Source organism: Lolium rigidum, chromosome 3 (genome assembly GCF_022539505.1).
Source record: "Lolium rigidum isolate FL_2022 chromosome 3, APGP_CSIRO_Lrig_0.1, whole genome shotgun sequence".
Lineage (NCBI taxonomy): Eukaryota > Viridiplantae > Streptophyta > Magnoliopsida > Poales > Poaceae > Lolium > Lolium rigidum.
Genome location: NC_061510.1, coordinates 9,234,578 through 9,258,284, shown reverse-complemented (window position 1 = coordinate 9,258,284; position 23,707 = coordinate 9,234,578). Strand labels below are relative to the sequence as shown.

At 45.1% G+C, this 23,707-nt stretch overlaps 4 protein-coding genes across 4 annotated transcripts; 3 read left to right on the top strand and 1 right to left on the bottom strand.

Moving 5' to 3' along the window:
- Positions 1–1,136: 1,136 nt before the first annotated feature.
- Positions 1,137–4,250, top strand: LOC124694294 (obtusifoliol 14-alpha demethylase-like). The gene is made up of 2 exons (XM_047227294.1): positions 1,137–1,598; positions 3,246–4,250. Exons 1-2 carry the CDS (start codon positions 1,137–1,139, stop codon positions 4,248–4,250), a joined length of 1,467 nt encoding a protein of 488 aa, XP_047083250.1.
- Positions 4,251–5,274: 1,024 nt separating this feature from the next.
- LOC124694396 (40S ribosomal protein S5-like) lies at positions 5,275–7,009 on the top strand. The gene is made up of 4 exons (XM_047227385.1): positions 5,275–5,398; positions 5,498–5,769; positions 6,370–6,573; positions 6,668–7,009. The coding sequence occupies exons 1-4, from the start codon at positions 5,327–5,329 to the stop codon at positions 6,720–6,722; spliced, it is 603 nt and encodes a 200-aa protein (XP_047083341.1). The 5' UTR covers positions 5,275–5,326; the 3' UTR covers positions 6,723–7,009.
- Positions 7,010–8,511: 1,502 nt separating this feature from the next.
- Positions 8,512–10,713, top strand: LOC124701151 (formyltetrahydrofolate deformylase 2, mitochondrial-like). The gene is made up of 8 exons (XM_047233200.1): positions 8,512–8,595; positions 8,676–8,788; positions 9,129–9,279; positions 9,381–9,454; positions 9,546–9,705; positions 9,894–9,992; positions 10,072–10,158; positions 10,350–10,713. The coding sequence occupies exons 1-8, from the start codon at positions 8,515–8,517 to the stop codon at positions 10,494–10,496; spliced, it is 912 nt and encodes a 303-aa protein (XP_047089156.1). The 5' UTR covers positions 8,512–8,514; the 3' UTR covers positions 10,497–10,713.
- On the bottom strand, positions 10,583–12,747 carry LOC124701152 (VAN3-binding protein). Its single transcript, XM_047233201.1, has 6 exons — positions 12,248–12,747; positions 11,660–12,044; positions 11,433–11,576; positions 11,279–11,328; positions 11,087–11,144; positions 10,583–10,979 (listed from the first exon to the last, which is right to left on the bottom strand). The coding sequence occupies exons 1-6, from the start codon at positions 12,740–12,742 to the stop codon at positions 10,744–10,746; spliced, it is 1,368 nt and encodes a 455-aa protein (XP_047089157.1). The 5' UTR covers positions 12,743–12,747; the 3' UTR covers positions 10,583–10,743.
- Positions 12,748–23,707: the final 10,960 nt, after the last annotated feature.

Below are 23,707 nucleotides of genomic sequence, written 5' to 3'. Positions count from 1 at the left end.
CTAGCTCATTTCTAAATAGTGTATTACACTATTACTCCTATGTGACAGTACATTATTATTGGTACACTGCCAGTGCCACCGGCCCTTACTATATATATGTGCTGCCATTTCGGGAGTTGGGGGAAAACACCTGTGCGCCATTAGTTGGGACCAATTCTTTGTGCTGCTGTTCTGCTATACAGTTTATCTGGAGCTAATTAATTAAGTTCGTATCCAGGTACGTACATACATGCCCATTTTTTTTCCTGTAAGATAACATAGGAGCCGCTTAATTTTCTCGTTCAATTTTGTACGAAGATGATCCGTACAGATTACAATCTATCTAGGCCAGGAATCCAGGATTCTGAATCCGTAAGTTCCATTTTAGAGACAGGAAATATCGGCAGTTGAGAATTCTGCGTAGGCCATTGCTTCCACCATTCGCCCGTTGTGGTGGATCTGGTGTTGCTCTGCGTGAAAGTCTTTTCTGGATATCACCGATAGTGCCGCTTGTTAGCGTCCGTCTCCCTCGGCATCGCCCAAGAGCTCATCCTCTATAGCAGTTCATGGCTGATTTGTGGTGGCTAGCTACTGGTGTGACCAGACCCGCTCCCACGGGGTTTCGTATGGTAATGGCATGGGGTTCCCGTGGGTGAAAACCTTGACCCAATGCATTAAGATGAGTAGAAGCATGATCATCATGTTGGCGGCTTAGCCTTAGTGAGTCTTGGCTCAGGCTAGATATCACTATTTCATCACAGGTGGGCACTTTTTCCTAGCCACCGAAAGTGATCCCTTTTCTTATTATACTTGCACCGTGACAATTTATTGAAAATGCACTATTTTTGCATGTGTTCGTAAACGATTACCAATTATTTTGCTAGATTCTGGCTTAAACCAACAAATTTGAATAACATCTTATATGAATGATGATCTTTAATGCACCCACATCTGGATCGCTTCGTCATTTCTGTACATCCCAAAATTCAAATTGACAAAACCATTTTTATTTCGCAAACTCCTGTACATTGCATGGCATGCATGCGGCATGCCCCGTGCTACAATTTAGCAATAGTTGTAACTCTTTGCCATCTTCGTTTTCCTGCAGCACTAGTCATATCGTAAGGCTGCTCGGCTAACTGATTACGAACAACAACATGGACATGGCAAGAGGTGCAGTGTGCTGTGCCATAGCTATTATTGCCATCATGGCAGTGGTCACCAAATTTGCAAGAACTAGACCTATGTACACTAGAAGACCTCCACCGGTCGTCAATGGCATTGCAATCCTGAAACTTCTGCCTAAGCTTTTCACAAAAGATCTACCAGCTATAATGTGTGATCTACATGAAAAGTATGGTAGTGTTTTCACAATAAGTTTGTTTGGACCAAAGGTAACTGTCCTGATTGGACCAGAGGTCTTAACACATTTTTTTCAAGGGCCGGAGTTGGAGATTAGCCGTGGAAATACATTTGATTTTACTGTACCTATGTTTGGCCAAGGTGTTCTCTATGGCACAGATGCTGCCACTAGAAATGAGCAGATCCGTTTCTTTATAGAAGCATTAAAGCCATCCAAATTGAGGAGCCATGTTGATCCCATGCTCCAAGAAGTGGAGGTACATCCCATGTTGAACTTGCAACTTGGTATATTTCGTATTATCAAGTTCTGTATTTTCTCATTGCCAGCTGAAATGAATAATTTATTCATATCATGCTTCATACTAAAATCAGCGAGAACTAATATGGAACATAGGGAGTGGGTATAATTCTTTTTCTTTCAATTCTATATGCGATCGTGTGAACAATAGGGACATAGACTCAAATGCCATAACTATGACACATAATTAAAATATTGTTACCCGTACTACATTGCTTTAAAAAACAATTCTGGGTCCACATATTACTTACTTTATTCGATTTCTGTTAATAGATCTCACAACATTCTTTGTACTAAAGGTATATTGTTGTTGTTGTAGAATCATCTTAAGACTATTGATGTCACATATATTGTTGGCATTTAGGAATTAATGTGTGTATATATATATATATATCTAACTAGAACGATACCTCGCGCGTTGCAGCGGGTATCTCTTTAAGAAATATAATAAAACACATAAAACTTGGTTTATAGAATATGCAATATTTAGTTGGTCATAGTAACTGAGACACTAAATTTAATAGCCATGAAACGGATAAGTATTTGAAAATTTCTAGATTTTTATATTTCAGAGGTGTGCGTGATTGATTTAGATAAGGTGACATTGCTAGTTTAATGATTAAAAATAGATAATCTAAATATCTTGCATGTAGAGATAGATAGTAAATAAGGACTACTCTTAGTGGGATGAGGTGGACAAATGATTGGCTAAGGAAGTAGGTGATGTGGATAGCTTGCATGTTGCGATAGCCAAATATTAATTGCTCTTAGTGGGGTTTTGTTTTATAAGAAGTATAGATTTAGTTTAAACATCTATGAAAAAATTTACATTAATCAGATGTGTTTCATTATAAGAAAAATCGGCTGAATAAGTTTTTATTGATTGGTTTTTATGTATATATCTCATTTAATGTATGTAGTAACATATGGACTAAATTTAGTAGTAGATAATAGTATACTCTTTTTGAATAATCTTGTGGTAAATGTTTGGCCAGAAAGTGGATTAGCATTTGTTGTGTCAAGGTTCTTGCATGTCTCTTGAGTACATATTTCACTTTTAGCGCCTATTCACACTTTACTTCAACTAATAATAAATTTAATTTTGTTCTTCATTTAGAAGTTTAGTGTTGAAAGTGTAATATTCTGAAAAGTTACTTTCGGGCAAGTGTATATGATGAATAATTTATTCTGAACGATTACAGTACATGGGAATCCATCTCATCTTAGTCGAGAATGATTAACGCTTGCTTCGAGTCAATAGTGTTAAGCTGAATCAGCCTCTAAAATAGTGCAAATTAAATTTATGATTTAGACCAATATGTTTGACATCAACCTGCATCCGACATATACTTTCAAAAAATTGTTTTCATCGCAAAAGGAAAGGAATCGTGTTGTTAGCAAGATAATGCATGCATTTATAACTTGGGGCATCAGATTGGTGTCTTAATTTTTATCTTGCTCTTGTCATGTGAATTTTTAGGAAGTTCTTTACTAGTTCAATTAGTTGCTCGATAAGTAAAAAAAATGAATGGGATTCTCACGTGAAGTAAAAAAAACGAATGTTCTCTTTGTAACATAAACTAACTTATGTTTTTACCATGCACAGGATTACTTTTCAAAATGGGGAGACGAGGGCATAGTTGATCTTAAACAAGAATTTCAGAAGATTCTAATGTTTATCGCCAGTCGATGCCTACTAGGGAAAGAGGTTCGAGAGAAGATGTTTGATGAGGTCTATGCATTGTGGAAAGATATTAAGAATGCCGTGAACTTGTTCAGTGCCTTGTTCCCATATGTCCCAGTTCCAGTAAACAAGCGACGTGACAGGGCACGTGTGGAGCTCACTAAAATATTGTCCGCAACTGCTAGGTCACGTAAGAGCTCCAACCAAGTCGAGGAGGATACTCTGCAAAAATTGGTTGATTCCACGTACAAGGATGGTCGCCCCACCTCAGAAGAAGAGGTTACTGGCTTGATCATTGCCTTGCTTTTTGCTGGAGAAAGCACCAGTTCTGGAACTAGCACATGGATTGGAGCTTGCCTTCTAAGCAATGTGAAGTGGTTGACTGCTGCCACCGAGGAGCAAAGGCATATCATTAGGAAATACAAGGGCCGAATAGACTACAGTGTCTTGCTAGAGATGGATACCCTACATAACTGTATCAAGGAGACCTTACGGATGCACTCTGCAGCACAAGTGTTAATGAGGAAGGCACACAAGCAATTCAGCGTGCATACGAAAGAAGGAAAAGAGTATGAAATTCCAGCCCGGCGTACAATTTTAAGTCCCATAATGATTAACAGCAACATTCCTAGCATCTTCAAGGACCCTCATGTCTATGATCCAGATAGGTTTGGTCCTAACAGACAGGAGGATAAGGTTTGTGGCAAGTTCTCTTACACTTCGTTTGGATGTGGAAGGTTCGCTTGTATTGGTGAGTCTTTTGCCTACCTGCAAATGAAAGTCATTTGGAGTCATTTGCTAAGGAACTTTGAGCTCAAACTTATATCTCCTTTCCCCAAGACTGACTGGAGCAAGCTTTCAGTGGAGCCTAAAGGGAAAGTGATGGTTAGTTACAAGAGGCGTGGCTACCTAGCTCCTAATTTGTAAACTAGAATGCACTTGATTCCGGGCCGTATTTGCTGCAACGAAGAGGCGTGCATACGCACAGTGTCAGTACTGATGTATTTGCATTATTAACATGCATGTTGTTCGTATGTACTCAATACTTTTGGTGCGTAGTATCCACATTGTTGTTGATATGTACCGTTGGTGAAATCATTGATAACTTCAGGTCTCTTCGTTGACGTATTATTGTTTGGCATGTGTTTCATGTGCCCGTTAATTTTCTTTTTGGAAATTACACTGTTGTTTTAGACAAAAGTTACATCTAGTACTGACAGTACACATATAAAGCCCATAGATCAACGTGTGCATAGATTCAGGGCGGACCAGATAATGATCAGTTGCGCATTCGAATATGACAACCATGGGCGCGTGATTTAGCCGCAAATAAACGTTTCGGCTCGTCCTATCGCTCCCCCGCATGCGACAGGCGGGCGATGCCGGCGGTGGTGGATCCTTCGGTGCCCACCAGCCATATATGAAGGTCTGCTTTCCCCTCTTGCTGGTTCTCTTCCCCTCTAGTGCTGCTCGTCGCCTCCCTCGTTGGAGCTGGGGGAGGTTTTGGGGGTGGTGGTGTGAGATCGGGACCGGATTTTGCTGGACCTTACACGACAGTGGCGAAGCCCTAGGGTGATGTGCTTCCTCTTGAGGCGTTGTTGATGTCCCGTTTTTCCCCACCTCGACCAAGTTGGCGGATGAAAATCTACAACTCTCTGGATTGGGACGATGTGGCGTCGCTTCCTCTCGGGGGTATTGCTTGGGGAATGGTGGGTGCCGGTTGAGGGCAGCTGAGGACCTGAGGTGGGAGACGGTTCTTTCTTGGCACTACTATGGGGCAATACGGAAATTTATTATTAATCCCTCCCTAAGTCTCCCAAGGGAATGAATCCCATCCCACCGTCCGTCAGGCAAACGATATCGCGACCCTGACCGTCAGATGCAAAACCCACCAGCAGTATAAAAATCCACCTCCCTCGCCGTCCACCCCCAACGACTAGGGTTTCCACACTCCTGCCCACGCCGCCGCCGCCACCACTCCCCCAAGCCCTTGGTCTGCGACGATGGCGGCCGTGGAGCCAGCCCCCGGAGGCGACGTCAAGCTCTTCAACCGCTGGACCTTCGAGGATGTCCAGGTACCAACCGCTCCTCCCCTTCCAGCCTCCTCGTCTTGCGGCGCGTCCTCGACGTTGCGCAGGCCATGTCGCTGATCTGTATGGGGTTTGTGCTCGCAGGTCAACGACATCTCGCTCAACGACTACCTGGCGGTGACGGCGACGAAGCACTACACCTTCCTGCCGCACTCGGCGGGGCGCTACTCGGCCAAGCGCTTCCGCAAGGCGCAGTGCCCCATCATCGAGCGCCTCACCAACTCGCTCATGATGCACGGACGCAACAACGGCAAGAAGATCATGGCAGTGCGCATCATCAAGCACACCATGGAGATCATCCACCTCCTCACCGACTTGAACCCCATCCAGGTCATCGTAGACGCAATCATCAACAGGTATCATGCTGCTACACTAGGCTACTCCCGCGCTCGGGTTCATGTAGCTGTACCATGTTACTGAAACTATTATTTCTATTGGGATGCTAGCCACTACTGAGATTATTTCTATTATTATTACTGAAATGAAATAATTTCTCAAACTTGTAGGAATATACTGTATCTTTCGGCCAATTTATGATCTGTATTAGAGGCTACCGTAGGTGTGTTAGTGATGGATTGTTGTAGTGATGAACTGTGCTAGGGTTAAGCAATTTTACTAGGTCTGTTTGTGATTAGCGTGCATGGTCTGTTGGTTTTAGCTATTCCCCAGGTTTCAATCCTTTATTTTGTATCAAGAAGTATGATCTGTTGAACTGTAGTTTGCTTAGAGCACTGATAGTTGAATTATATGAAATTTGAATATTCTCCTTCACTTATTTTCTACTGCACTCGAAACATGCTTTGTTTTTATTTGAATCTTTTAGTTCAATGGTTGAAGTAGTGCCTGAACTTTGGGTGCTGTAGTGCCTGAAGAGTTCTCTTATTACCCTGATCAGCGAATGCATGTGTTCTGTTTTCAACTGTGAATGACATGCTCTTATTATCCCGATGGTGCAGTGGGCCACGTGAGGATGCCACCCGTATCGGTTCTGCCGGTGTTGTGAGGAGGCAGGCCGTGGATATCTCCCCCCTGAGGAGGGTGAACCAGGCCATCTACCTGCTCACCACTGGTGCCAGGGAGAGCGCCTTCAGGAACATCAAGACCATCGCCGAGTGCCTCGCCGATGAGTTGATCAATGCCGCCAAGGGCTCATCCAACAGGTAACATAAAACCCTTTTGCTCGGCATAGCTGAACGAATAACATTTATATATACTGATGGATGGTTGGTAATACCTTGGTCATCGTTGTTGCAGCTATGCCATCAAGAAGAAGGATGAGATTGAGCGTGTTGCCAAGGCGAACCGTTAAGATGGATGTGCATCTGAGGGTTGGCTTGTGTTGGCTGGAGAGATTTTGAGTTGTGTTCTTGTTTACCTGTGATATCTCTAGACTGGTTTTAGTTTATCGAATGATGAAGTAGTTGAATGGCAGACATGTGTGCCTGGCCTGTCTGTTCCTGTTTCAACATGATGTTATTTGATGAATGATGTTGCTGCTGTTTGTTGCTCCTGCATTATGAATTGATGCAGTATGCACGGATGCAAATGTCGGTAGCAGCAGCTTGACTATTTCCTTAATTTCTTTGATCTTTTTAACCTGGCTCGATCTCAGCTATTTATGTTTCACAGTTGGTAGAAAGACTAGTACCACCATTCATTGTTCTCTCCCATCCTAGCAATTCTGCTTCATACACTCAAATGAGGCTCTAGGCACAGTAGGTTGTAGTCTTAATTAATTTTGCATGCAGCTTGATGATTTCCTTAGTTTCTTCTAATTTTGCATAAAACAGACCAGCTGCCGGATGTTTCATTTGGAGCATCAAGTTAGGCAGAGTAATAATAATAGCACTGTTGACGGAGTCAACCGAGTTTGACATCCTTGTGCCTGAGATTGGGCGGGGTGATAGGCCACTCTTTGGAGGAGGAGCTACTGGTGAGATGCTGTTTTCCGAGAGCAACGCCTCATGTAACCGAATCGTCGGCTCGTATAGGTCGCCCCGCTATAGAAACCTTCTCTGGAATGACGGCAAAGAGAGCTTCACATTGTGGACTCCCAATCGGTTCGGAAAGCATCCATTGTTTTTTTTTGCGAACAAGGACTGATATTACTGAAACATGGTCCAGAACGAAAGAAAAATTACAAACAGGTCCAGCTGAACCCCGATAAAGAAGACGAAGAGCAGACTGCTCCACCACACAGGCCTTGGATCAGGAGGAGTCCCTCTGCGGACGGGAAGTCGACAGTCCTCGGCTTCAAGAAGCCTCCACCCTAGTACATACAATTTTTAAGGGCGCTAGGCGAAGATGCGGTGAGATGTTTTGAGGCCGCTTCCTCCAAACAAATCGTGTTTTAGACTCTAGAAAGTTGTCCAGACCATGAGATCACTGAGATGGCGAGTGCAAACTGTTTTTTTTTCTTTTTTTGACAGAACGCGGCACTTTATTGATTAAATAACATCAATACACAAAGTCTTCCGAATAGAAATCGGAGTGCAAACTGTTTGAATTCAACGTCGGACAGAAATCGTACAGTAATGGCCACCAAGTGCGATCCGACGCCAACCAACCGAGAGGGGATATTCCGCAACTAGTTGCGCCCGCACCCCATTTTTGTTGTGACACTTCCAAGTTTCCAAAAAATGCAAACTAAAATTCTAGACATACATTGTGTTGTGTCTTGTGCATCTGTGAAGTTTCATCCAAAAATATGTCAAAATGTGGCCTACACAAAAAGAACAAATGATCTGTAAATAGTACATGACACTATTTACGTACGTCTTCTCTTTTTTACACAGGCCACATTTTGACATATTTTTGGATGAAACTTCACAGATGCACAAGACACAATACAATGTATGTCTAGAATTTTAGTTTGCATTTTTGGAAACTTGAAGTCGTCACAACAAAAATGCGAGTGCAAGTCAACTAGCATGCAAATGAGAGTGACGCCAACCCACGGACACACACACGACTCGACTCCACCAACCAACTAAGTGAACCAGGATTAGAATATCGGCGCCGATGGGCTGGAATTGCCGCCATCCGCCATCGGCGCCACCACCAACCGCCCCCGCCCACCCGCGCGCGCAACGCGCCACGCCATGCTCTCCCTCGCCCGCCGCCCGCTCTCCGCCGCCGTCCCCGCCGGGAACCTCCTCGGCATCCACCTCTTCCAGTGCCCCGTAGGTCACCTCATTTTCCTTTTTCACTTTTCTTTCCCGATGTGAAATTTCACCCTCCTCTCCGTCCGGCGCGTGGCCAGGACGCGGTAGGCATCGTGGCGAAGCTGTCCGACTGCATCGCCTCCCGCGGCGGCAACATACACAGCGTCGATGTCTTCGTCCCCGACGACAAGCCCGTCTTCTACTCCCGCAGGTCCTTCCAGCCCACTCCCTGCCTGTTCCCTCCATTTCCGGCCTCCCCCCTTTTTTTTATATGCAACATTCTCTAAGTCCACCACCTGTTCGATTAAATGCCAATCTATTTTCAATGGCACGACAGATTACTACTACGGTAATGAATTCTCACTCGTGTCTTCTCATTCCATCCATACACTTATTAAGCAAAAGTAGTCTCAGAGTCTCAGTAATCTGCCCCGTGCCGGTTTATTATTGAGAAATTTGCCCCTTCCTTGCAAGTGCAACTATGGTTGTAAAGTTTCCTTGCAATGCAATATCTTGTTCGTTGTCTTCAGCTCATCTGGCTCAGTTTGCAGCGAGTTCACCTACAACCCAAGGCTCTGGCCGCGCGACGCGCTTCACGCCGACTTCCTCCACCTGTCAAACTGCTTCGATGCACAGCGATCTACTGTGCGGGTGCCTGACATCGACCCCAAATACAAGATTGCGGTCCTCGCTTCGAAGCAGGTCTTCCGATTTCATTCCTCGTCGTATGTGAAATCAATGCCCACATATACACATCATATTTGTACTGCCATTCTGAAAAGTATCTTCTCCTCCTCTTCTAGGATCATTGTTTGTTTGACTTGCTGCATAGATGGCAAGAGGGCAGGCTCCCAGTTGACATTAACTGCGTCATAAGGTAAGGCTTATTCTCTGAGCTTTCTTCTTTTCTTTATTATAATAGTATGTTACTGCTCAAACTGATTGCGCTTTTTTCTCGGGGGGTACAGCAACCACGATCGACCTACGGATAACCACGTAAGGCGTTTTCTTCAGAGACACGAAATTCCCTATCACTACTTACCAACAACTTCTGGGAATAAACGGGAGCAAGAGATATTAGAATTGATTGAGGGTACAGATTTTGCTGTTCTCGCAAGATATATGCAGGTAAGTGTTCTCTCTTCCAAAAATAATTACGTTGGAAACAATCCTTCTTCTTGTCATCTCTATGGGGGGATATGAATAGCTCGTCGGAATTAGGCGCACACACGTTCTTATGATGTGCTACTAACATAGCATGTAGTAGACATTTCTGATACACTAATATCTGTGACACAGATCATTTTTCGTTGTAGGTAATGTCTGAAAGCTTTATCAAGGCATATGGTAAAGATATTATTAATATTCACCATGGACTTCTTCCTTCCTTCAAAGGAGGGAGTCCTTCTAGGCAGGTATTGGAATTTTCGAACTTGTGAACCTAATCCTATTTTTATATTCTTTCTTAATTTGAAATTCTGCAACTTGTTTCAGGCCTTCAATGCTGGGGTGAAGCTGATTGGTGCAACTAGCCATTTTGTCACTCCAGAACTTGATGCTGGGCCAATCATTGAGCAAATGGTATTAATATTTTTCGCATAATAGTTAGCCTAAGTGCCATATTTATTTACCTGTCATTTGTGCTGTAAAATTTTCTGCTTAATGAAGATGCACTTGCTCTTGTACTGTATTTAACCAATGCCTTTTTTTTATCTCGCCGATTCCATTAGGTAGTTGGAAATTAAGTATTTTCTACTTCGCATCTGTTGCAGGTTGAACGCGTTTCTCACAGAGACACATTGCAGAGCTTTGTTGTGAAGTCCGAGAACCTTGAGAAACAGTGCCTAGCAGAAGCTATCAAGTCATACTGCGAGCTCCGCGTGCTACCATATGAACTGATGAAGACTGTTGTATTTTGATTTTTTTGTATGTATTATGATGTGGCAATACATGATTCATTTTTTAATATATCCACATTAGCAATTAGGTGTCTGATAAGCTATGAGAATAATCAAGAAATACTGCATACTATTTGTCCCACACTCCCACCATCTTTCCAAGTACAAAAGTACCTGCCAAGAACATTTTCTGATGTTATTGATTACACAGACAGTGCAAAGGACATGTCTTAATACAGTCTCTGCTCTCAAAATTTGCATTCATGTACTAACTGCACCAATTGAGTTTCAGTGTTTCTAGCCGGTTTCCTACCTGATCCGCTACATCAACCTGATGGAGCAGATTTTGAACGCCATGAACCCAACTCTGTTTACTGGTGCTGCTCTCACACTTAAATTCAACCAGGCCCTGTGCCGTGCTCAAGCCAAAGCAGCATGTCTCTGGTGAACTTTTCCCTGGTTCGGTCCACTCTGGGGGCTCACTGTATACCCCATAAACCACACCTGTAAGTATTTTCAAGCATCAGGTCAGAACTCAGATTCAGGAAGCGTTGTCATGTGTAAATTGTTGAGATATAAAGCTGCTAATTTGTCAAATTTTGTGAACCTACTTTTACTGTTTTTCGATAGTGCACCTCCAATGTGTTTACTCTTCAGCTTCAGTATGACCTGTAATTATCCAGACTTAATGTTAGTCAATGCATGGTTCTAATGTACAACTATTCACTAGAATTAGCCAGAGTTATATAACTGTAAATCTTTGTCCCACTATTACAAATCAAGCTCTGGAACAATGGCCCCACCTGTGACCTCTTGTTGATGTAGATTGACACTCCTCTCTTGTGTAAATCACCTGATCGTGGAACAAAAGTTTGCATCTGAGGTCTCTTTATCATGCTTCAGATTATATTGAATCAGAGTTTAATTAAACGTTCCTGATAATTCAGTGGTTCTCACCTTTTCTTGTGCGCTTCAGCAGCTTCCCTTCCTTGCACCAGATATCAGGACTCCAGGAAGGGGCCTTCTCATAAGGAAGGACACTCGCATTGCTTCTCGTCTCACGCTGAACCCTCTTCTTCAGCGTTGCTGCTCCTCTCAAAGCTTTGCACATATCACAGGGCATACAGTTTAGTCATCTATTATATACCAAATGATAACATCATATAGAGTTCTTGATTTCTCACCAGTCGCTGCGGCCGCTGTGAGGGTCATGAGATCACCCGGACTCGTGACACCGACCGCGGACCGGACAGCAGAGGACACCTGTTCGTGACCTGCCCCAGCAAGCTGCGCTGCCTCGGCACAGTGTGAAGCCAGTAGCTTGGTGGCGGACGCCATGGCTGCAGCTATCTTGGAGTCCTGGCTGTCACAACAGGTGGCTGAAGTAACGGCAGCGACCGCGGCGGACACTTGGGCCACAGACACCATGGCGTGCACCTGGGCCCTGTCGGCACGCGCCTTCTCTTTTCGGCCTTGTTTGGCCCGTCCTGTGGTCTCCTTGTGCTGGAACCATCTGCTTACTGAGTTTGACTGGTGGTGGAAGCTGATGGAGTTCATTGTTGCGTCTAGCTGCGAATTGGAAATGGTTGGGTGAGTACAAGTGGTAATTAAGACGGGATACCTTCCAGCCAGGTAAAGACTGTTCACTGCAAGCTCATAACAATGCATGGTCCATTTGCATCTTGTTACCAACTTGATCGACACAAGTATGTTGCAGATATTCGAGAGCAAGCAGGAAACGTAAGCAGCAAAACACGGCGTTGATTGCTTACATGCTGCTGTTGAATCTGATGGCTGGAAGCAGCGGGGACGATGAGCGCGTGGGAGGTCTCCGTAGTCTGCGGCAGAAGATGGTCTGCGGCAAAGAAGCTCCTCTTGTTGCCCCCTTTGAGCAGCAGGGCCTTGGATATCTCCTCGGCCGACACGCTCCATGACCTGGACAGGTACTCCATCGGCTCTGTAGGAGTCTGCGGCGGAGGTATCGCCTCCGTCAACAGAAGCCCTTGGCCGACCATGCCGTGAATGGCGAAAAGACCAGAGCTGGGCATGTCCACTCGTCCCTCCCAAGCTCTCTCCATGGTCATGGCGAAGCAGCCAACCCAACCGTATTGTATGGAGGGAGGGGAGAGCACGAGTTGGGGTGAGGGAGAGGAGCTACCTGTATTGTATGGTGAGGAGCGTGAAGTGAAGGGGGAACAGGAGGGGGACAACTCCCAGGTCTTGTTTTCTTGCCCTGTCTCCAAGCTCTTCCCTACTCGTTGTTCCATTTGTTAATCCGTCATCTGGAACGTTGCTTAGCGGAGACATGCCCGCCCCAAGATGATGGAATGGAAGCATGGAAGGCTTTTCTGTTTGGACGTGCGCGTCCGGTCAACATCACTGGTAGATTACCACTAACTTTTCTGTTAAGAAGAGAATCAGATAGGAGTAGCAATGATTAAGAAGCATATCATGATGAAGAGGTAGGTGGTCCGTCATCGGCCGGAGAAGCGAGCGCCTCTTTTGCTTCCCTGGGTACCGCTACACGGAGCTCGAGCTCTCTATAATTTCGAAAGATGAACCTCTTTCCATGGCGAAAGCTGCAGTAATCTTCATGTGTAGTGTAGGGCGTTATAGCTGCATATACTAGTATATATCTAGTAGTATTGGTAGGAGAAGCTAGGCAGGAGGAGGATGGCATTGGGGTGAGAAGAAATGCCCGTGTCCAAAGAAAAGGGGACATTGCCACTCGTCTACTTAATTGTCAGACATGGATGGGCTACTGTTCATCCAGCTATCGGATAGATCGATGCTCTGCTTTTCGATTGCATTACCAGCAACACAAGACCTTTTCACTTACTGGTGGAATTAACTCAGGTTGATTTCAAAGAGTATATTACTCCTACTGCTGATTGTAAGGAAAAAGATTGCAGCAGCCTTGCAGGCGCTTGCATTGCCTCCTCGTGACTGACTGGTATGTACTCCCTCCGTTCCTTTTTAATTGACTCGGATTTAGTACAAACTTGTACTAAATTCGAGTCAATTAAAAAAGAACGGAGGGAGTATATATATAGAGCTAATTACACCTAAGGTGCAGGAACTTGTATATCATGTGAAGTTTTGGTCCTATTACTTGCAAAACGTGAAATAGTAGTCCAACAACTTGCAAGTTGGGCTCATCGCTGGTCCTCGCCAATCAGAAGCCGCCAAGTGTCATCCACGCTGGCAGTTTGGACGCGCTGGCCTCTGTTGTTTTTGCTGATAATCCACTGCCTTTTTCGTTTTTCGTTTTCTTTGTTTCAATCCTGTCTGTAAGTCCCCGTTGGATCATGACATGTGTCCTCGGTCGCGCGTTGGCTGCACGAATCTCCAACCCTAGTCAAGAGAGCTGAGCTGATCTGCGGTGGGCGGCGATAGAGGAGTGGGGAAGCTCGTCGGGGAGAGAGGAGCGGGGGAGGTGACCGGCGAGAGAGGAGCGGGGGAGGTGCCCGGCAGAGAGGAGCGGAAGAGGTGCCCTGCGGGAGAGCTGCTCGGGGTCCCCTGGAATGGCATCGACGGTGGGTCGTCAGCTCAATGGTGGCGGTGGCGGAAGCACATGGGTAGAGGAGGAATGGAAGGAGACGTCGGTCGTCTACTACCCCACGCCGACGAGAGGTGCTACCACGCCGACTAAGGTAGTTACTTCTTCCTCGTCTTCGGCTGTTTCCCCTTTTGTGCATCCCCTGTTCCTAAATTGTTCTTGAACCAAAATTATGTACGAGTACACAATTTTGAACCAATTTTTTTTTTCAAATTCGTAGGAAACAATGGATCAAGCCGTATTTGATGGTGTGATTAGAAGCAAAGACATTGAGGAAGAAAATAAATAGCTAGTGGCAAAGCTTAATGAAATGGATGAGATAAAGAGAAGAAAAGCTAGGAAGAAAGAAATGCAGAAGGCACACCAGCAAGATCTTAGAAATAGAGATAGGAGAGAGTTTATAATGTTGATAGTTGTAGCTTGTTGCTTGATCTTGTACCGTGTTTGTGCTTTGTTGATCAGGGGCTTTGTGTGAGCCATTTTTGTATCAATGTACATGTCTTTGGTGAAATAAAAAATTGTGCTGTGAGAATAAATGTGTGGCAAACAATGGCAACAATTGGAATCACATTAGATGATATTAAGCTTTACTTGATAGCACAATTCCTCCATGGCAGTACTTGATAGCACAATGGCTATAAATCCAAATTACATAAGTTTCACAGTAAACATGTTTAATTGATAGCACAATCTAAAGTAAGTAAGGACAAAAAATGATGCTTTCAGCAAAGAATTATCACACACCATATGATTACAATATGAATCACATCTAGATGTCATCTAGTGATGGCGAATTCTGTCTTAGTTGCATCTCTTGTACATTCATCTTTGAAATGTATTCCCCATTTAAATCTGGGAAATCATTGTCATCTCCAAACATCAGGTAGTAGAAACTGTCTGTCCCTGTACCCTCTATTTGTCATCTCTGTGCCTGCAGGTGCATCATCATGAACTTGTGCTTGTGCTAGCATCTCCAGTTTTGTACCCTGTATCCCACTTGTGCTATCATCTCCAGTTCTTTTTTCCCAGCTGGTGCTTCATGAGGTTGATCTGCAGTTCCACTTGTGCTGGCATCTCCACTTCTTTTTTGCTAGCTCTTGGATCTTCCCCTTCCTCTTCCTCTTGCTGAATCTCCATCTGTGCTTGCTGTTGCCATGTTCCTTCATCTTCCTCTTCCTCTCTGTGAATTTGTTGTTGCTCTTCCTCTTCCTCTAGTAGTTGCAGTAGTCATCCTTCCTGTTGGTAATGGCATGCTTTTCCTGGCATTAACAACAAACTCACTTTCTGGCAGTGGTTCATGTGCTCTAGCAATTGGTACATGAGTTGCTTCCTGGACAGTTAATTTTAGTTAGTCAAATATATCATAGTAGCATTAATTAATAGAAGTAATAGAAGGAGTGTAATGTAATTACCTCTTGTCCCATCATATAGACCATATGATCTTGTCTGTGGCTTGGGTCCAGGCTGGATCAGGATTTTGAGGGAATAGATTCTGCATAAAAAGCATATAAAGCATGTCATGACAAACAAGTGAATGACTATTCTTTGGAGACTGAGTGACATGGGGTGACAATGCATATACAATGAAATGATTCTGATTCCACTATCTCTATCTAGTAACTTGTGAAGTTTGTCTGTTAACTTGTGATTTTCATTTGTTGTCTAGCTATCTTGTGCTATATAAATAACAGGTACTTGCAATATCCTCAGCAGGCACAGCATGGAGTATAGTCGCAGGTCCACTGGTTCAAGGTCAGAAGAAACTCCTGGTGCCCATCCTCTAGTGTATCATAGAAGAAGTGCAAGGGAGAGGCAGCTGGCAGAGGAGAGAAATAGAGAATCCATGGAGCAAGAAGCTATTACTGGTTTGGAGCAGCTAGATGAATGTGTTGTGAGAAGGATGTTTATGGCATTTCCTGCTCCAAATGCTTCACCAAACATTAGAAGGGCTTGTCAACCTACTATGCCAGCCATGGACGAGCTGCCAAGAAGAGTTGATGGGCTACATCCTAGGGAGGCAAGGAATCAAAGGCTTTGTTCAGGGGAGTACCCTCCCTTGGATCAGTTGGAGAGGGCTCTTGAGGGACAGTACCTGCATGCATTGGTCCCTCCACAAATAGAAAAGGTAGTGACAACATCCATTGTGCTATGCAAGGTGAAGATGGCAAAGAAGAGATGGGTGGCTAGGATTAGGAACAAATTAAAGAACCATTAGTGTGTGTTTCAATGGCAATCAATGGAGTAGTGTGTGTTTCAGTGACAAGCAATGCACTACTATGTGTTTCAGTGACAAGCAATGCAGTAGTATGTGTGTTTGTTTCAGTGACAAGCAATGCAGTAGTGTGTGTATGTGTTTCAGTGACAAGCAATGCAGTGTGTGAGTTTCTGGAATAAAATGTCTTGTGCCAATTACTTACCAACATTATGTGAGGAATATCATATTCTTCATCTTCTTCAACAATTCCAGCAAGCTGTTGAGCCATATGCTTTTGCACAAATTTAATGTGACCCTTTTTGTTGTGCCCAGATTTATGTTTAAAATAGCCGGCTACAGGATATAGCCACGGCCTCCCAAAACAGCTATAGCTCGGCTATAGCCGGCTATTTAAGGATTTTGACACCTTTTAGCGGGCTAATGCAGTTAGCCGCACCATGCGGGAAAGGCTATATCGGGCTATAGCCGGCTATTTTAAACTATGGATTTACCACATGTAGAGCAGTGGATGTGCACTCCAGCCCTGGTAAACACCTTCACTCCCTTCTTCATTTTCTCTTCTGGTGCTTTTCTTCTATTTTTCTTAGGCCTCCCCATTACCTTTGTGAAGAGAGGTGGATGCACTTCTGCTGCATCCACTTTGTCCCAGAAAATTCTGCCTCTTAGTGGAGCCAAATTAAATCCATATGCTCTGTTATATGTATCAACTGTGTAGCAAGAATGCACTAGATTTTCTGGATTAAGCCTGTCTATCCTGCAACAAGCAATTGCATGGTAGCATGGTATGCCTGTGAGTTGCCACCTCTTGCAGTCACATGTTTTTCCCTTCAATTCAACACAGTAAGACCTCTCTAGCTCATGTGATTGCACAGAGAATTTGTAATTTCCTCCTGTTTGGACAATGCATTTCATACTCCACTCAGTTAGCTGGTCTAGTTTCTTCTTTATTTTGGGACAAATCCTTCCATGCCATTTTGCAGCATCTCTTTGTTTTGAAAAATTCTTTTGCATCTGCTTGTAAAATAACATCTCAAGCATTGATAGCACTGGGTTCTCCCTAGCTGCCAATATGTAACTGTTTAAAACATCTGAATGATTGTTCAGTAACATGTCACACTTGGAAAAATCAGAGAAGAATGCCTTGATCCATGTGTTTGGTACTAATTCTTCCACCAACTCATATGCTTGCTCACTGTCTACCTTCATCTTGTCCATGTTTTTCTGCTATTTGGGAATATTTTTTGATCTTGCTATGGCCCACAAGTCATTCTTCAGTGTCTCTCCTCTATGGCCTGCTTTTTGGAAATTCTGAATCAAATGCCTAACACAAAACATGTGCTCTGCATTTGGGAAAACCCTTTCCACTGCATTTATCAGGCCCTTATGTCTGTCATTCATAATTGTCTAAGGAGATGTGTTGGTAATTTTGAGATCATCTCTGAGTGTTTTGAGGAACCACTCCCAAGAACTTGTGCACTCCACCTCCACCATGCCCATGGCAATGGGAAATATGCAGTCATTGGGGTCTATGCCTACAGCAGTTAGCAACACTCCCGTGTATCTTGTTTTAATATGACATCCATCAACACAAATTAATGGCCTGCATCCAGTGAGAAATCCTCTTTTGCAGGCATCATATGACCAGTACATTGTTGCCAAGTGTTCCTTCACAATGTCACTCCCTGGTTCTTTCACAGAATTGGTGGACAGAAAGAAAGTTGATCCAAGGTTTGCCCTATTTAGCTCTTCACCATAATCCCTTAGTAGAGAAAATTGTGCTTCTTCATTACCATGGATTTCCAACAGTGCAACTTTCCTTGCTCTCCCCAACTTCCACCTATCAGGGCACATGTTGTATTTTCTCTGAACTTTTGCTGCAAATGATTGCAGGTCCATTTTTTGACTGTCTCTGAATTCATTAATGAACTGTGTATAGGAATTTAGCTGTAAGAGTTCTCATTTCATAAACTCTCTCACATATGTGCTCTCCTTCATCAGATGTCACCACATATCCACCTGATCTCTGCAAATCAAAACCAATCTTTACCTTCCATGGACAACCTTCCTCACACCTTGCATGCAGCCTGGTCCTGTCATTCTTTGTCTTCCTTGTCTTCACCCTCTCCCTGATGTTGTATGCATTCACTGCTTGCCTGGCCTATTCAATGTTGGCAAATTTCATGCCAATCTTGAATACCGGAGAATCCATGTCTACTACTGGGTTAAATGCTGCAAATTTATACTCTAGCTCTTCCAAATTAAGGTCTCTGTCTTCTAGTTGTGAATCATCTTCCAGGTCAGCAGTGAACACCATCTCATTGTTTTCATGCAAGTCAGTGTCAACATTGTCCAAGAACAGATCATCATCTCCACATTCTGCATCATAGTCACTGTCAAAAAATTCAGAGTCTGTTGAGCTGTCACTGTCTGAATCATCTGCACCTGACTGCACACACTCCTGCCCATCATGTTGTGCTACTACAATTGATGTTGATGCTTCTTCTTCAGAGAGTTCAACATCATTTCCCACTCTAGCAGTTGGTGCTCTAGCCCTCACAAGGTCAACCCTGGTCAACCTGATAAAATTTGTGTGATCAACAAATATTACTAGGGTTTTATGGACTTTTGCTTCCCTTCTCATGTCAATCAAATCACCATCAGTAAGCAGAGGCACCAAACCATCAAACAATTCTTTACCTGGGCAAAGCCAGTTCACATGAACCTTCTCATCCCTCATACAATCAAGCACACACAATATGTGATCAAGGGTTGGGCTGTTCCAACTTTCAATTAGCAGATTGTCAAAACAGAGACAGTGTCATCCACATACTGCAAGTTTTCAGCAAGGCCACAAAAAAAGCCATTGTGGCACACCTCCAGAGAAAATAGCTTTGGAGCCAGCTTTGGATTAGTAACTGCAAAAATAAGAACAAGACAAACTATCATTCAACATGGGTGCCTCCTGCCAGATACATGAGGCACAATACAAAAATATTGACATGTCAAATTGATTTGAATTGTCAATGGTTGTATTATTACAAGTATTTTTGCCTTGTCTGCATTGTCATCTTCCTGCCACATCCACCTTAAATATGGATGCCTCCTGTACTGCCTGGTCAAATTGAGCTCAACCAAGGAACACATTGTGTGGAGTGACAAAAAAAGGAGAAGCACCAGTTCCAGAAGGAGCTCTGTTCCAGTGTTGAGCTCAAGTTCTAGTGCTAGAGAATATAGAACAAGGGAGAAAGAAGTGCTAGTCTACCACAGAAGAAGTGCTGAGGAGAGGGAGGCAGCAGCTGAGAGGAATAGGCTACATAGGCTAGCTGTAGAAATGGATGCTGCAGCTAGCCTAGAAGAGGTAGGTCATGGCATGGTTTACTCTCCTGCAAATAGGCATGTCATATCTGAGATAACAACCTCAGTTCAGACAAACCAACCAAACCAACCTAGAGTGTATGGCTCTACTGCAGTTGAAGCTGCTAGATACCCTGGAAGACTACCATTTGATCCCTACTTTGTGCCTAAAAAAAGAGGAGTCCATGATAGCTGCTGTCATATTGTGCAAGATCAAGAAAAACATCTAAGAGTTTGCAAAGAAGGTGGCCAACAGCATGAGTTGCAAGCCAGAGTAATTTCCTAGCTGTTCCTAGCACTTGCTGTGTTTCTTGTTGAGCAATGTACTGCATTTCTATCACTGGTTGTGTTACTACTTGCTAGCAATGTACTGTATTTCTATCTCCATTTGTCAATGTCGTATGAGTGTTGTAATGTTCCTGTTGTAATATGAGTGTTAGCAATGTACTGCATTTGTATCTCAATTTTGCTGTCAGCTTAACTGAACTTAACTGAACTTAGCTGAAACCACAGAAATCATGAACACCAAAATACAGAGTTAACACTTATACAAATCTGCCTAAATTTGAATTTTTTTCCTCCTATTCGACGACAAGGACTCAAACTAACATATGTATCACATAAATTTAACCAAAACTACTATTGATTCTCGGATTGAACGAGAATAGTGTCCGCTTTTCCGCCTAAGTGCACGTTCCAGTAACAGCCTCAATAGACCTCAGCTATGAAGGATAATGGGCTCATACGACATTGTCGTTGATTACGGATGGATTCATCGCAAGAAAAACTAATTCCCTCGATTTCTATTGTACCCTCACCAAGAGCAGCTTTGCGAGCCGGGAAGCAGAGGAGCAGAACCAGAGGGAGAATCCGGGATCGAGGACGGCGAGTCGTACCGTAGGGTGGAGCATCATCCTTCGAGAGCCTCTCCCGAATCTCCGGCGCATCCATCGGCTGCAGTGACGGAGCAGCGGCAGGAGGAGCAGCGCGTGCGCGAGGAAGAACACGAGCAGCGTGTGCTCCAAAAAAAAAGCTAATTAACCACCACGCCATCCGCGCGGGAGGACTTAACTGACGGAATAAATATTTCTAGGGGGCTATTTGCAAATTGACCAACGCGACAAAACCACCTAGCGACCGATTCAGACTCCAACGTGGCTCAGTCCGACTTCGAGGACCAAACCTTCACATCCGTTGCAAGTTGTTGGACTACGATCTCACGTTTTGCAAGTAGTAGGACCAAAGCTTCACATGCGATGCAAGTTCATGGACCTTAGGTGTAATTAGCTCATATATATATGCTCTAGCTGATGATGGTGCCGATGATCTGCTCTGCTTTTCTGCAAAGGTACCTCCCCTTTTGAACGCAAATTTCCTACTGTATCTCTTAAGAGTATCATGGCTGTCAAAAGAAGGACCCGCGCATGCACTCGTTCAGTTTTAGGATTGCTGGGGAGCAGCCGAGTCTTGATAGCAGTACACATGAGTGTACTTACCGGTGGAATCAACTCGGATGGACATGTATATATGCTTCAAAGAGTTGCAGCCTTGCAGGTGTTACTGACTATTTTCTACTGGTATGCATACATGTTTTGATTGATGATGTGGTCTGCCCTACCTCTCCTTTGGACGAATCTTTTCTTTATCATGGCTGCTGGCTAGCAGAAAGAACATTTAATCAGAGGACTTGATGATCAGCCGAGCCCTCCAATCCGGTGCAGCTATACGGTAGGGAGCTGCTGCTTGCCGGTATATGAGTATATATATATGTAGACTGTTTGAGGGACAAAGCTGCGTCTAATTTGCAGTATATGGCAGGTGTTGTCCGATGGTGATGATTATGGTGACGACTTGCTCTAATGCAGGTAGGGCTACCTTTCTGCAAAGGTGCTAATGCAGTCCCTTTCCGAACGCATCTCGGGGCATGCCCAATGCATAGCTTCAGAGATGTTGTCTCGCAGCTTTATCTTGGTTCGGGTGATTTAAAAAAAAGACATATTAATGGGATCATAACATGGTATGCGTATGTTAATTTTTTTATCCAAACCTAGTTGGACAACTGTCTCCATTGCTCATGCCCTCATCTCAGGACGATGATGATGGCAAGGCAAAGCCAAACCCAACGAGACGAGGCGGTAACGCAGATTAATCAAGTGGAATTCAAGTCGTGATCGCTCCGGTTTGGGTTCAGCATCGGAGTTCTGGCTAGCCTCCACCTCCATCCGGTTGATCGGGAGTCTCTACACGTCAATACAGAGATCGATATATAGCTCTGCATCCTAGTGTGGACGTACCCATCGAGCTGAGATCGATCATGGCGACGATTCAGCCGCCTACCAAGACGTCGTCGTCGCACAGTTCGACGTTCCTCCGGGGTGCGCACCAGTTCGACATCATCGGTTACAGCAAGCTCAAGTCGCTCGGCGTCCGCAACACCATCAGGTCCGTCGACTTCGAGGCCGGCGGATGTACCTGGGCTCTCGTCTGCTGCTTCGACGTCCCGGCCCCCGCCTCGAATCCTCAGCAGTGCCAGCTCGTCTCCATCTCCCTGGAGCTCGTGTCCTCAGATAATTATAATTACAATAGCGTTATCGCCAAGGCCAGCCTGAGGATCGACGACCCGACGCCACCTTCGTCGTCGTCGGGGAACAAGCGTTGCCGTCGGTGGCCGCCTGCCGTGTGGCAGAGCGCCGAGGCCCACACCTACCCCGCCACTGGCGACGACTCCGATGCGAGATCCTGGAAGCTGTCGGTCCCCGACGCGTTCCGGGAGCCGCTCTATGTCAAGGACGACCGGCTCACCATCCACTGCACCGTCGTCGTCCTCCTCCAGGAGGATGCCGAAACGACCTCGGCGGCAAGGAGCTGCTCCGTCTCCGTCGTGCCGCCACCGGCCATCTCCCGAGATCTCCGCAGACTCTTGCATCTAGACGGCTCCAAGTCCAACTCATCGGGTATGCCCTTCGCGACAGATGTAACGTTCATCGTCGAGCAAACCGAGATCCACGCGCACAGGCTGGTGCTCGCCATGCGGTCACCGGTGTTCAACGCAGGGCTGCTTGGGGCAATGAAGGAGAGCGCGGCGTGCTCTCGCGTCACGATAGACGACATGAGCGCCTCAACCTTCAAGGCTATGCTCTTCTTCATCTACACCGATGAGCTTCCAAATTCTCACAAGTATGAAAACCAAAATGTGGGCGACTTACTCGTGGCTGCGGACCGGTACGATCTGGAGAGGCTGAGGCTCATGTGTGAGAAGATCCTTGCGGAGAACATGGACGCCGAGTCAGCAATGCCAACTTTGATGTTGGTCCATGGACGAGAGAGGTGCCGGCTGCTAGAGGCCTCGTGCATCGAGTACATGGCGTCCGATCCCGACGTGCACGCCGCCGTGCTGGCAACCAAGGAGTACAAGGAGCTCAAGGACAAGTGTGGCCCCTTTGTTACCGACGTCTTGGAGAAAGTATCAATGCGGGCATTGGCTTCCCGTACATGCATGACAACTTCTGCTGCTGCTCCTCCTCCTCCTCCTTTTTCCTCGAAACAAGTCGGCTCGCAAAAGAGCGCGTCCATGTTTAACTCGTCGGAGGTGTTCGACGGCACACATGAGTTCAGGATCCCTGACTTTACCGCCATGCAGAAGATGCATCGTGTGGGAGAATGCATCGAATCTGGCATTTTCCATATCGGCGGTTATGAGTGGGTCGTATGTGTATACCCGTCAGGGTATGATGGCCTGGGGTTCATAGGCATGCGCCTCCACATGTTGAATCCTCCTGGCCCTACTAATGGTTGGGTGACGGCAACTTTCAGGATAGATGATCCTAGTGGCAAGACGCCGCCAGCAATCGGTTGGGCAGGAAGCTTGTACGGCCAAGGTACATGCTTCGTGGTGAAAAAGTTCATGGACGTCACAACTGCCAAGCTATACTATGTTAAATATGATGGCTCACTCACCATACACTGCAACGTGAAGGTCGGCAAGGGGTTCTCGTACGCTACTAGCGCCGCCGCCGCAGCAGTGGGAGCCACGACGACCATCATTGCGCCGCCGTCCAACATCGCCTGCCATCTTGAGCGGCTGCTGGTTTGCCAGCAGTACTT

Coding starts and splice junctions, on each gene's coding strand:
- LOC124694294 (XM_047227294.1), top strand. CDS start 1,137: ATGGACATGGCAAGAGGTGCAGTGTGCTGTGCCATAGCTATTATTGCC. Junction 1,599..3,245: donor CCATGCTCCAAGAAGTGGAG/GTACATCCCATG, acceptor TACCATGCACAG/GATTACTTTTCAAAATGGGG.
- LOC124694396 (XM_047227385.1), top strand. CDS start 5,327: ATGGCGGCCGTGGAGCCAGCCCCCGGAGGCGACGTCAAGCTCTTCAAC. Junction 5,770..6,369: donor GTAGACGCAATCATCAACAG/GTATCATGCTGC, acceptor CCGATGGTGCAG/TGGGCCACGTGAGGATGCCA. Junction 6,574..6,667: donor GCCAAGGGCTCATCCAACAG/GTAACATAAAAC, acceptor TCGTTGTTGCAG/CTATGCCATCAAGAAGAAGG.
- LOC124701151 (XM_047233200.1), top strand. CDS start 8,515: ATGCTCTCCCTCGCCCGCCGCCCGCTCTCCGCCGCCGTCCCCGCCGGG. Junction 8,789..9,128: donor CCCGTCTTCTACTCCCGCAG/GTCCTTCCAGCC, acceptor CTCAGTTTGCAG/CGAGTTCACCTACAACCCAA. Junction 9,455..9,545: donor GACATTAACTGCGTCATAAG/GTAAGGCTTATT, acceptor CGGGGGGTACAG/CAACCACGATCGACCTACGG.
- LOC124701152 (XM_047233201.1), bottom strand. CDS start 12,742: ATGGAACAACGAGTAGGGAAGAGCTTGGAGACAGGGCAAGAAAACAAG. Junction 12,045..12,247: donor ATCAGATTCAACAGCAGCAT/GTAAGCAATCAA, acceptor TCCAATTCGCAG/CTAGACGCAACAATGAACTC. Junction 11,145..11,278: donor ACATCAACAAGAGGTCACAG/GTGGGGCCATTG, acceptor GGATAATTACAG/GTCATACTGAAGCTGAAGAG.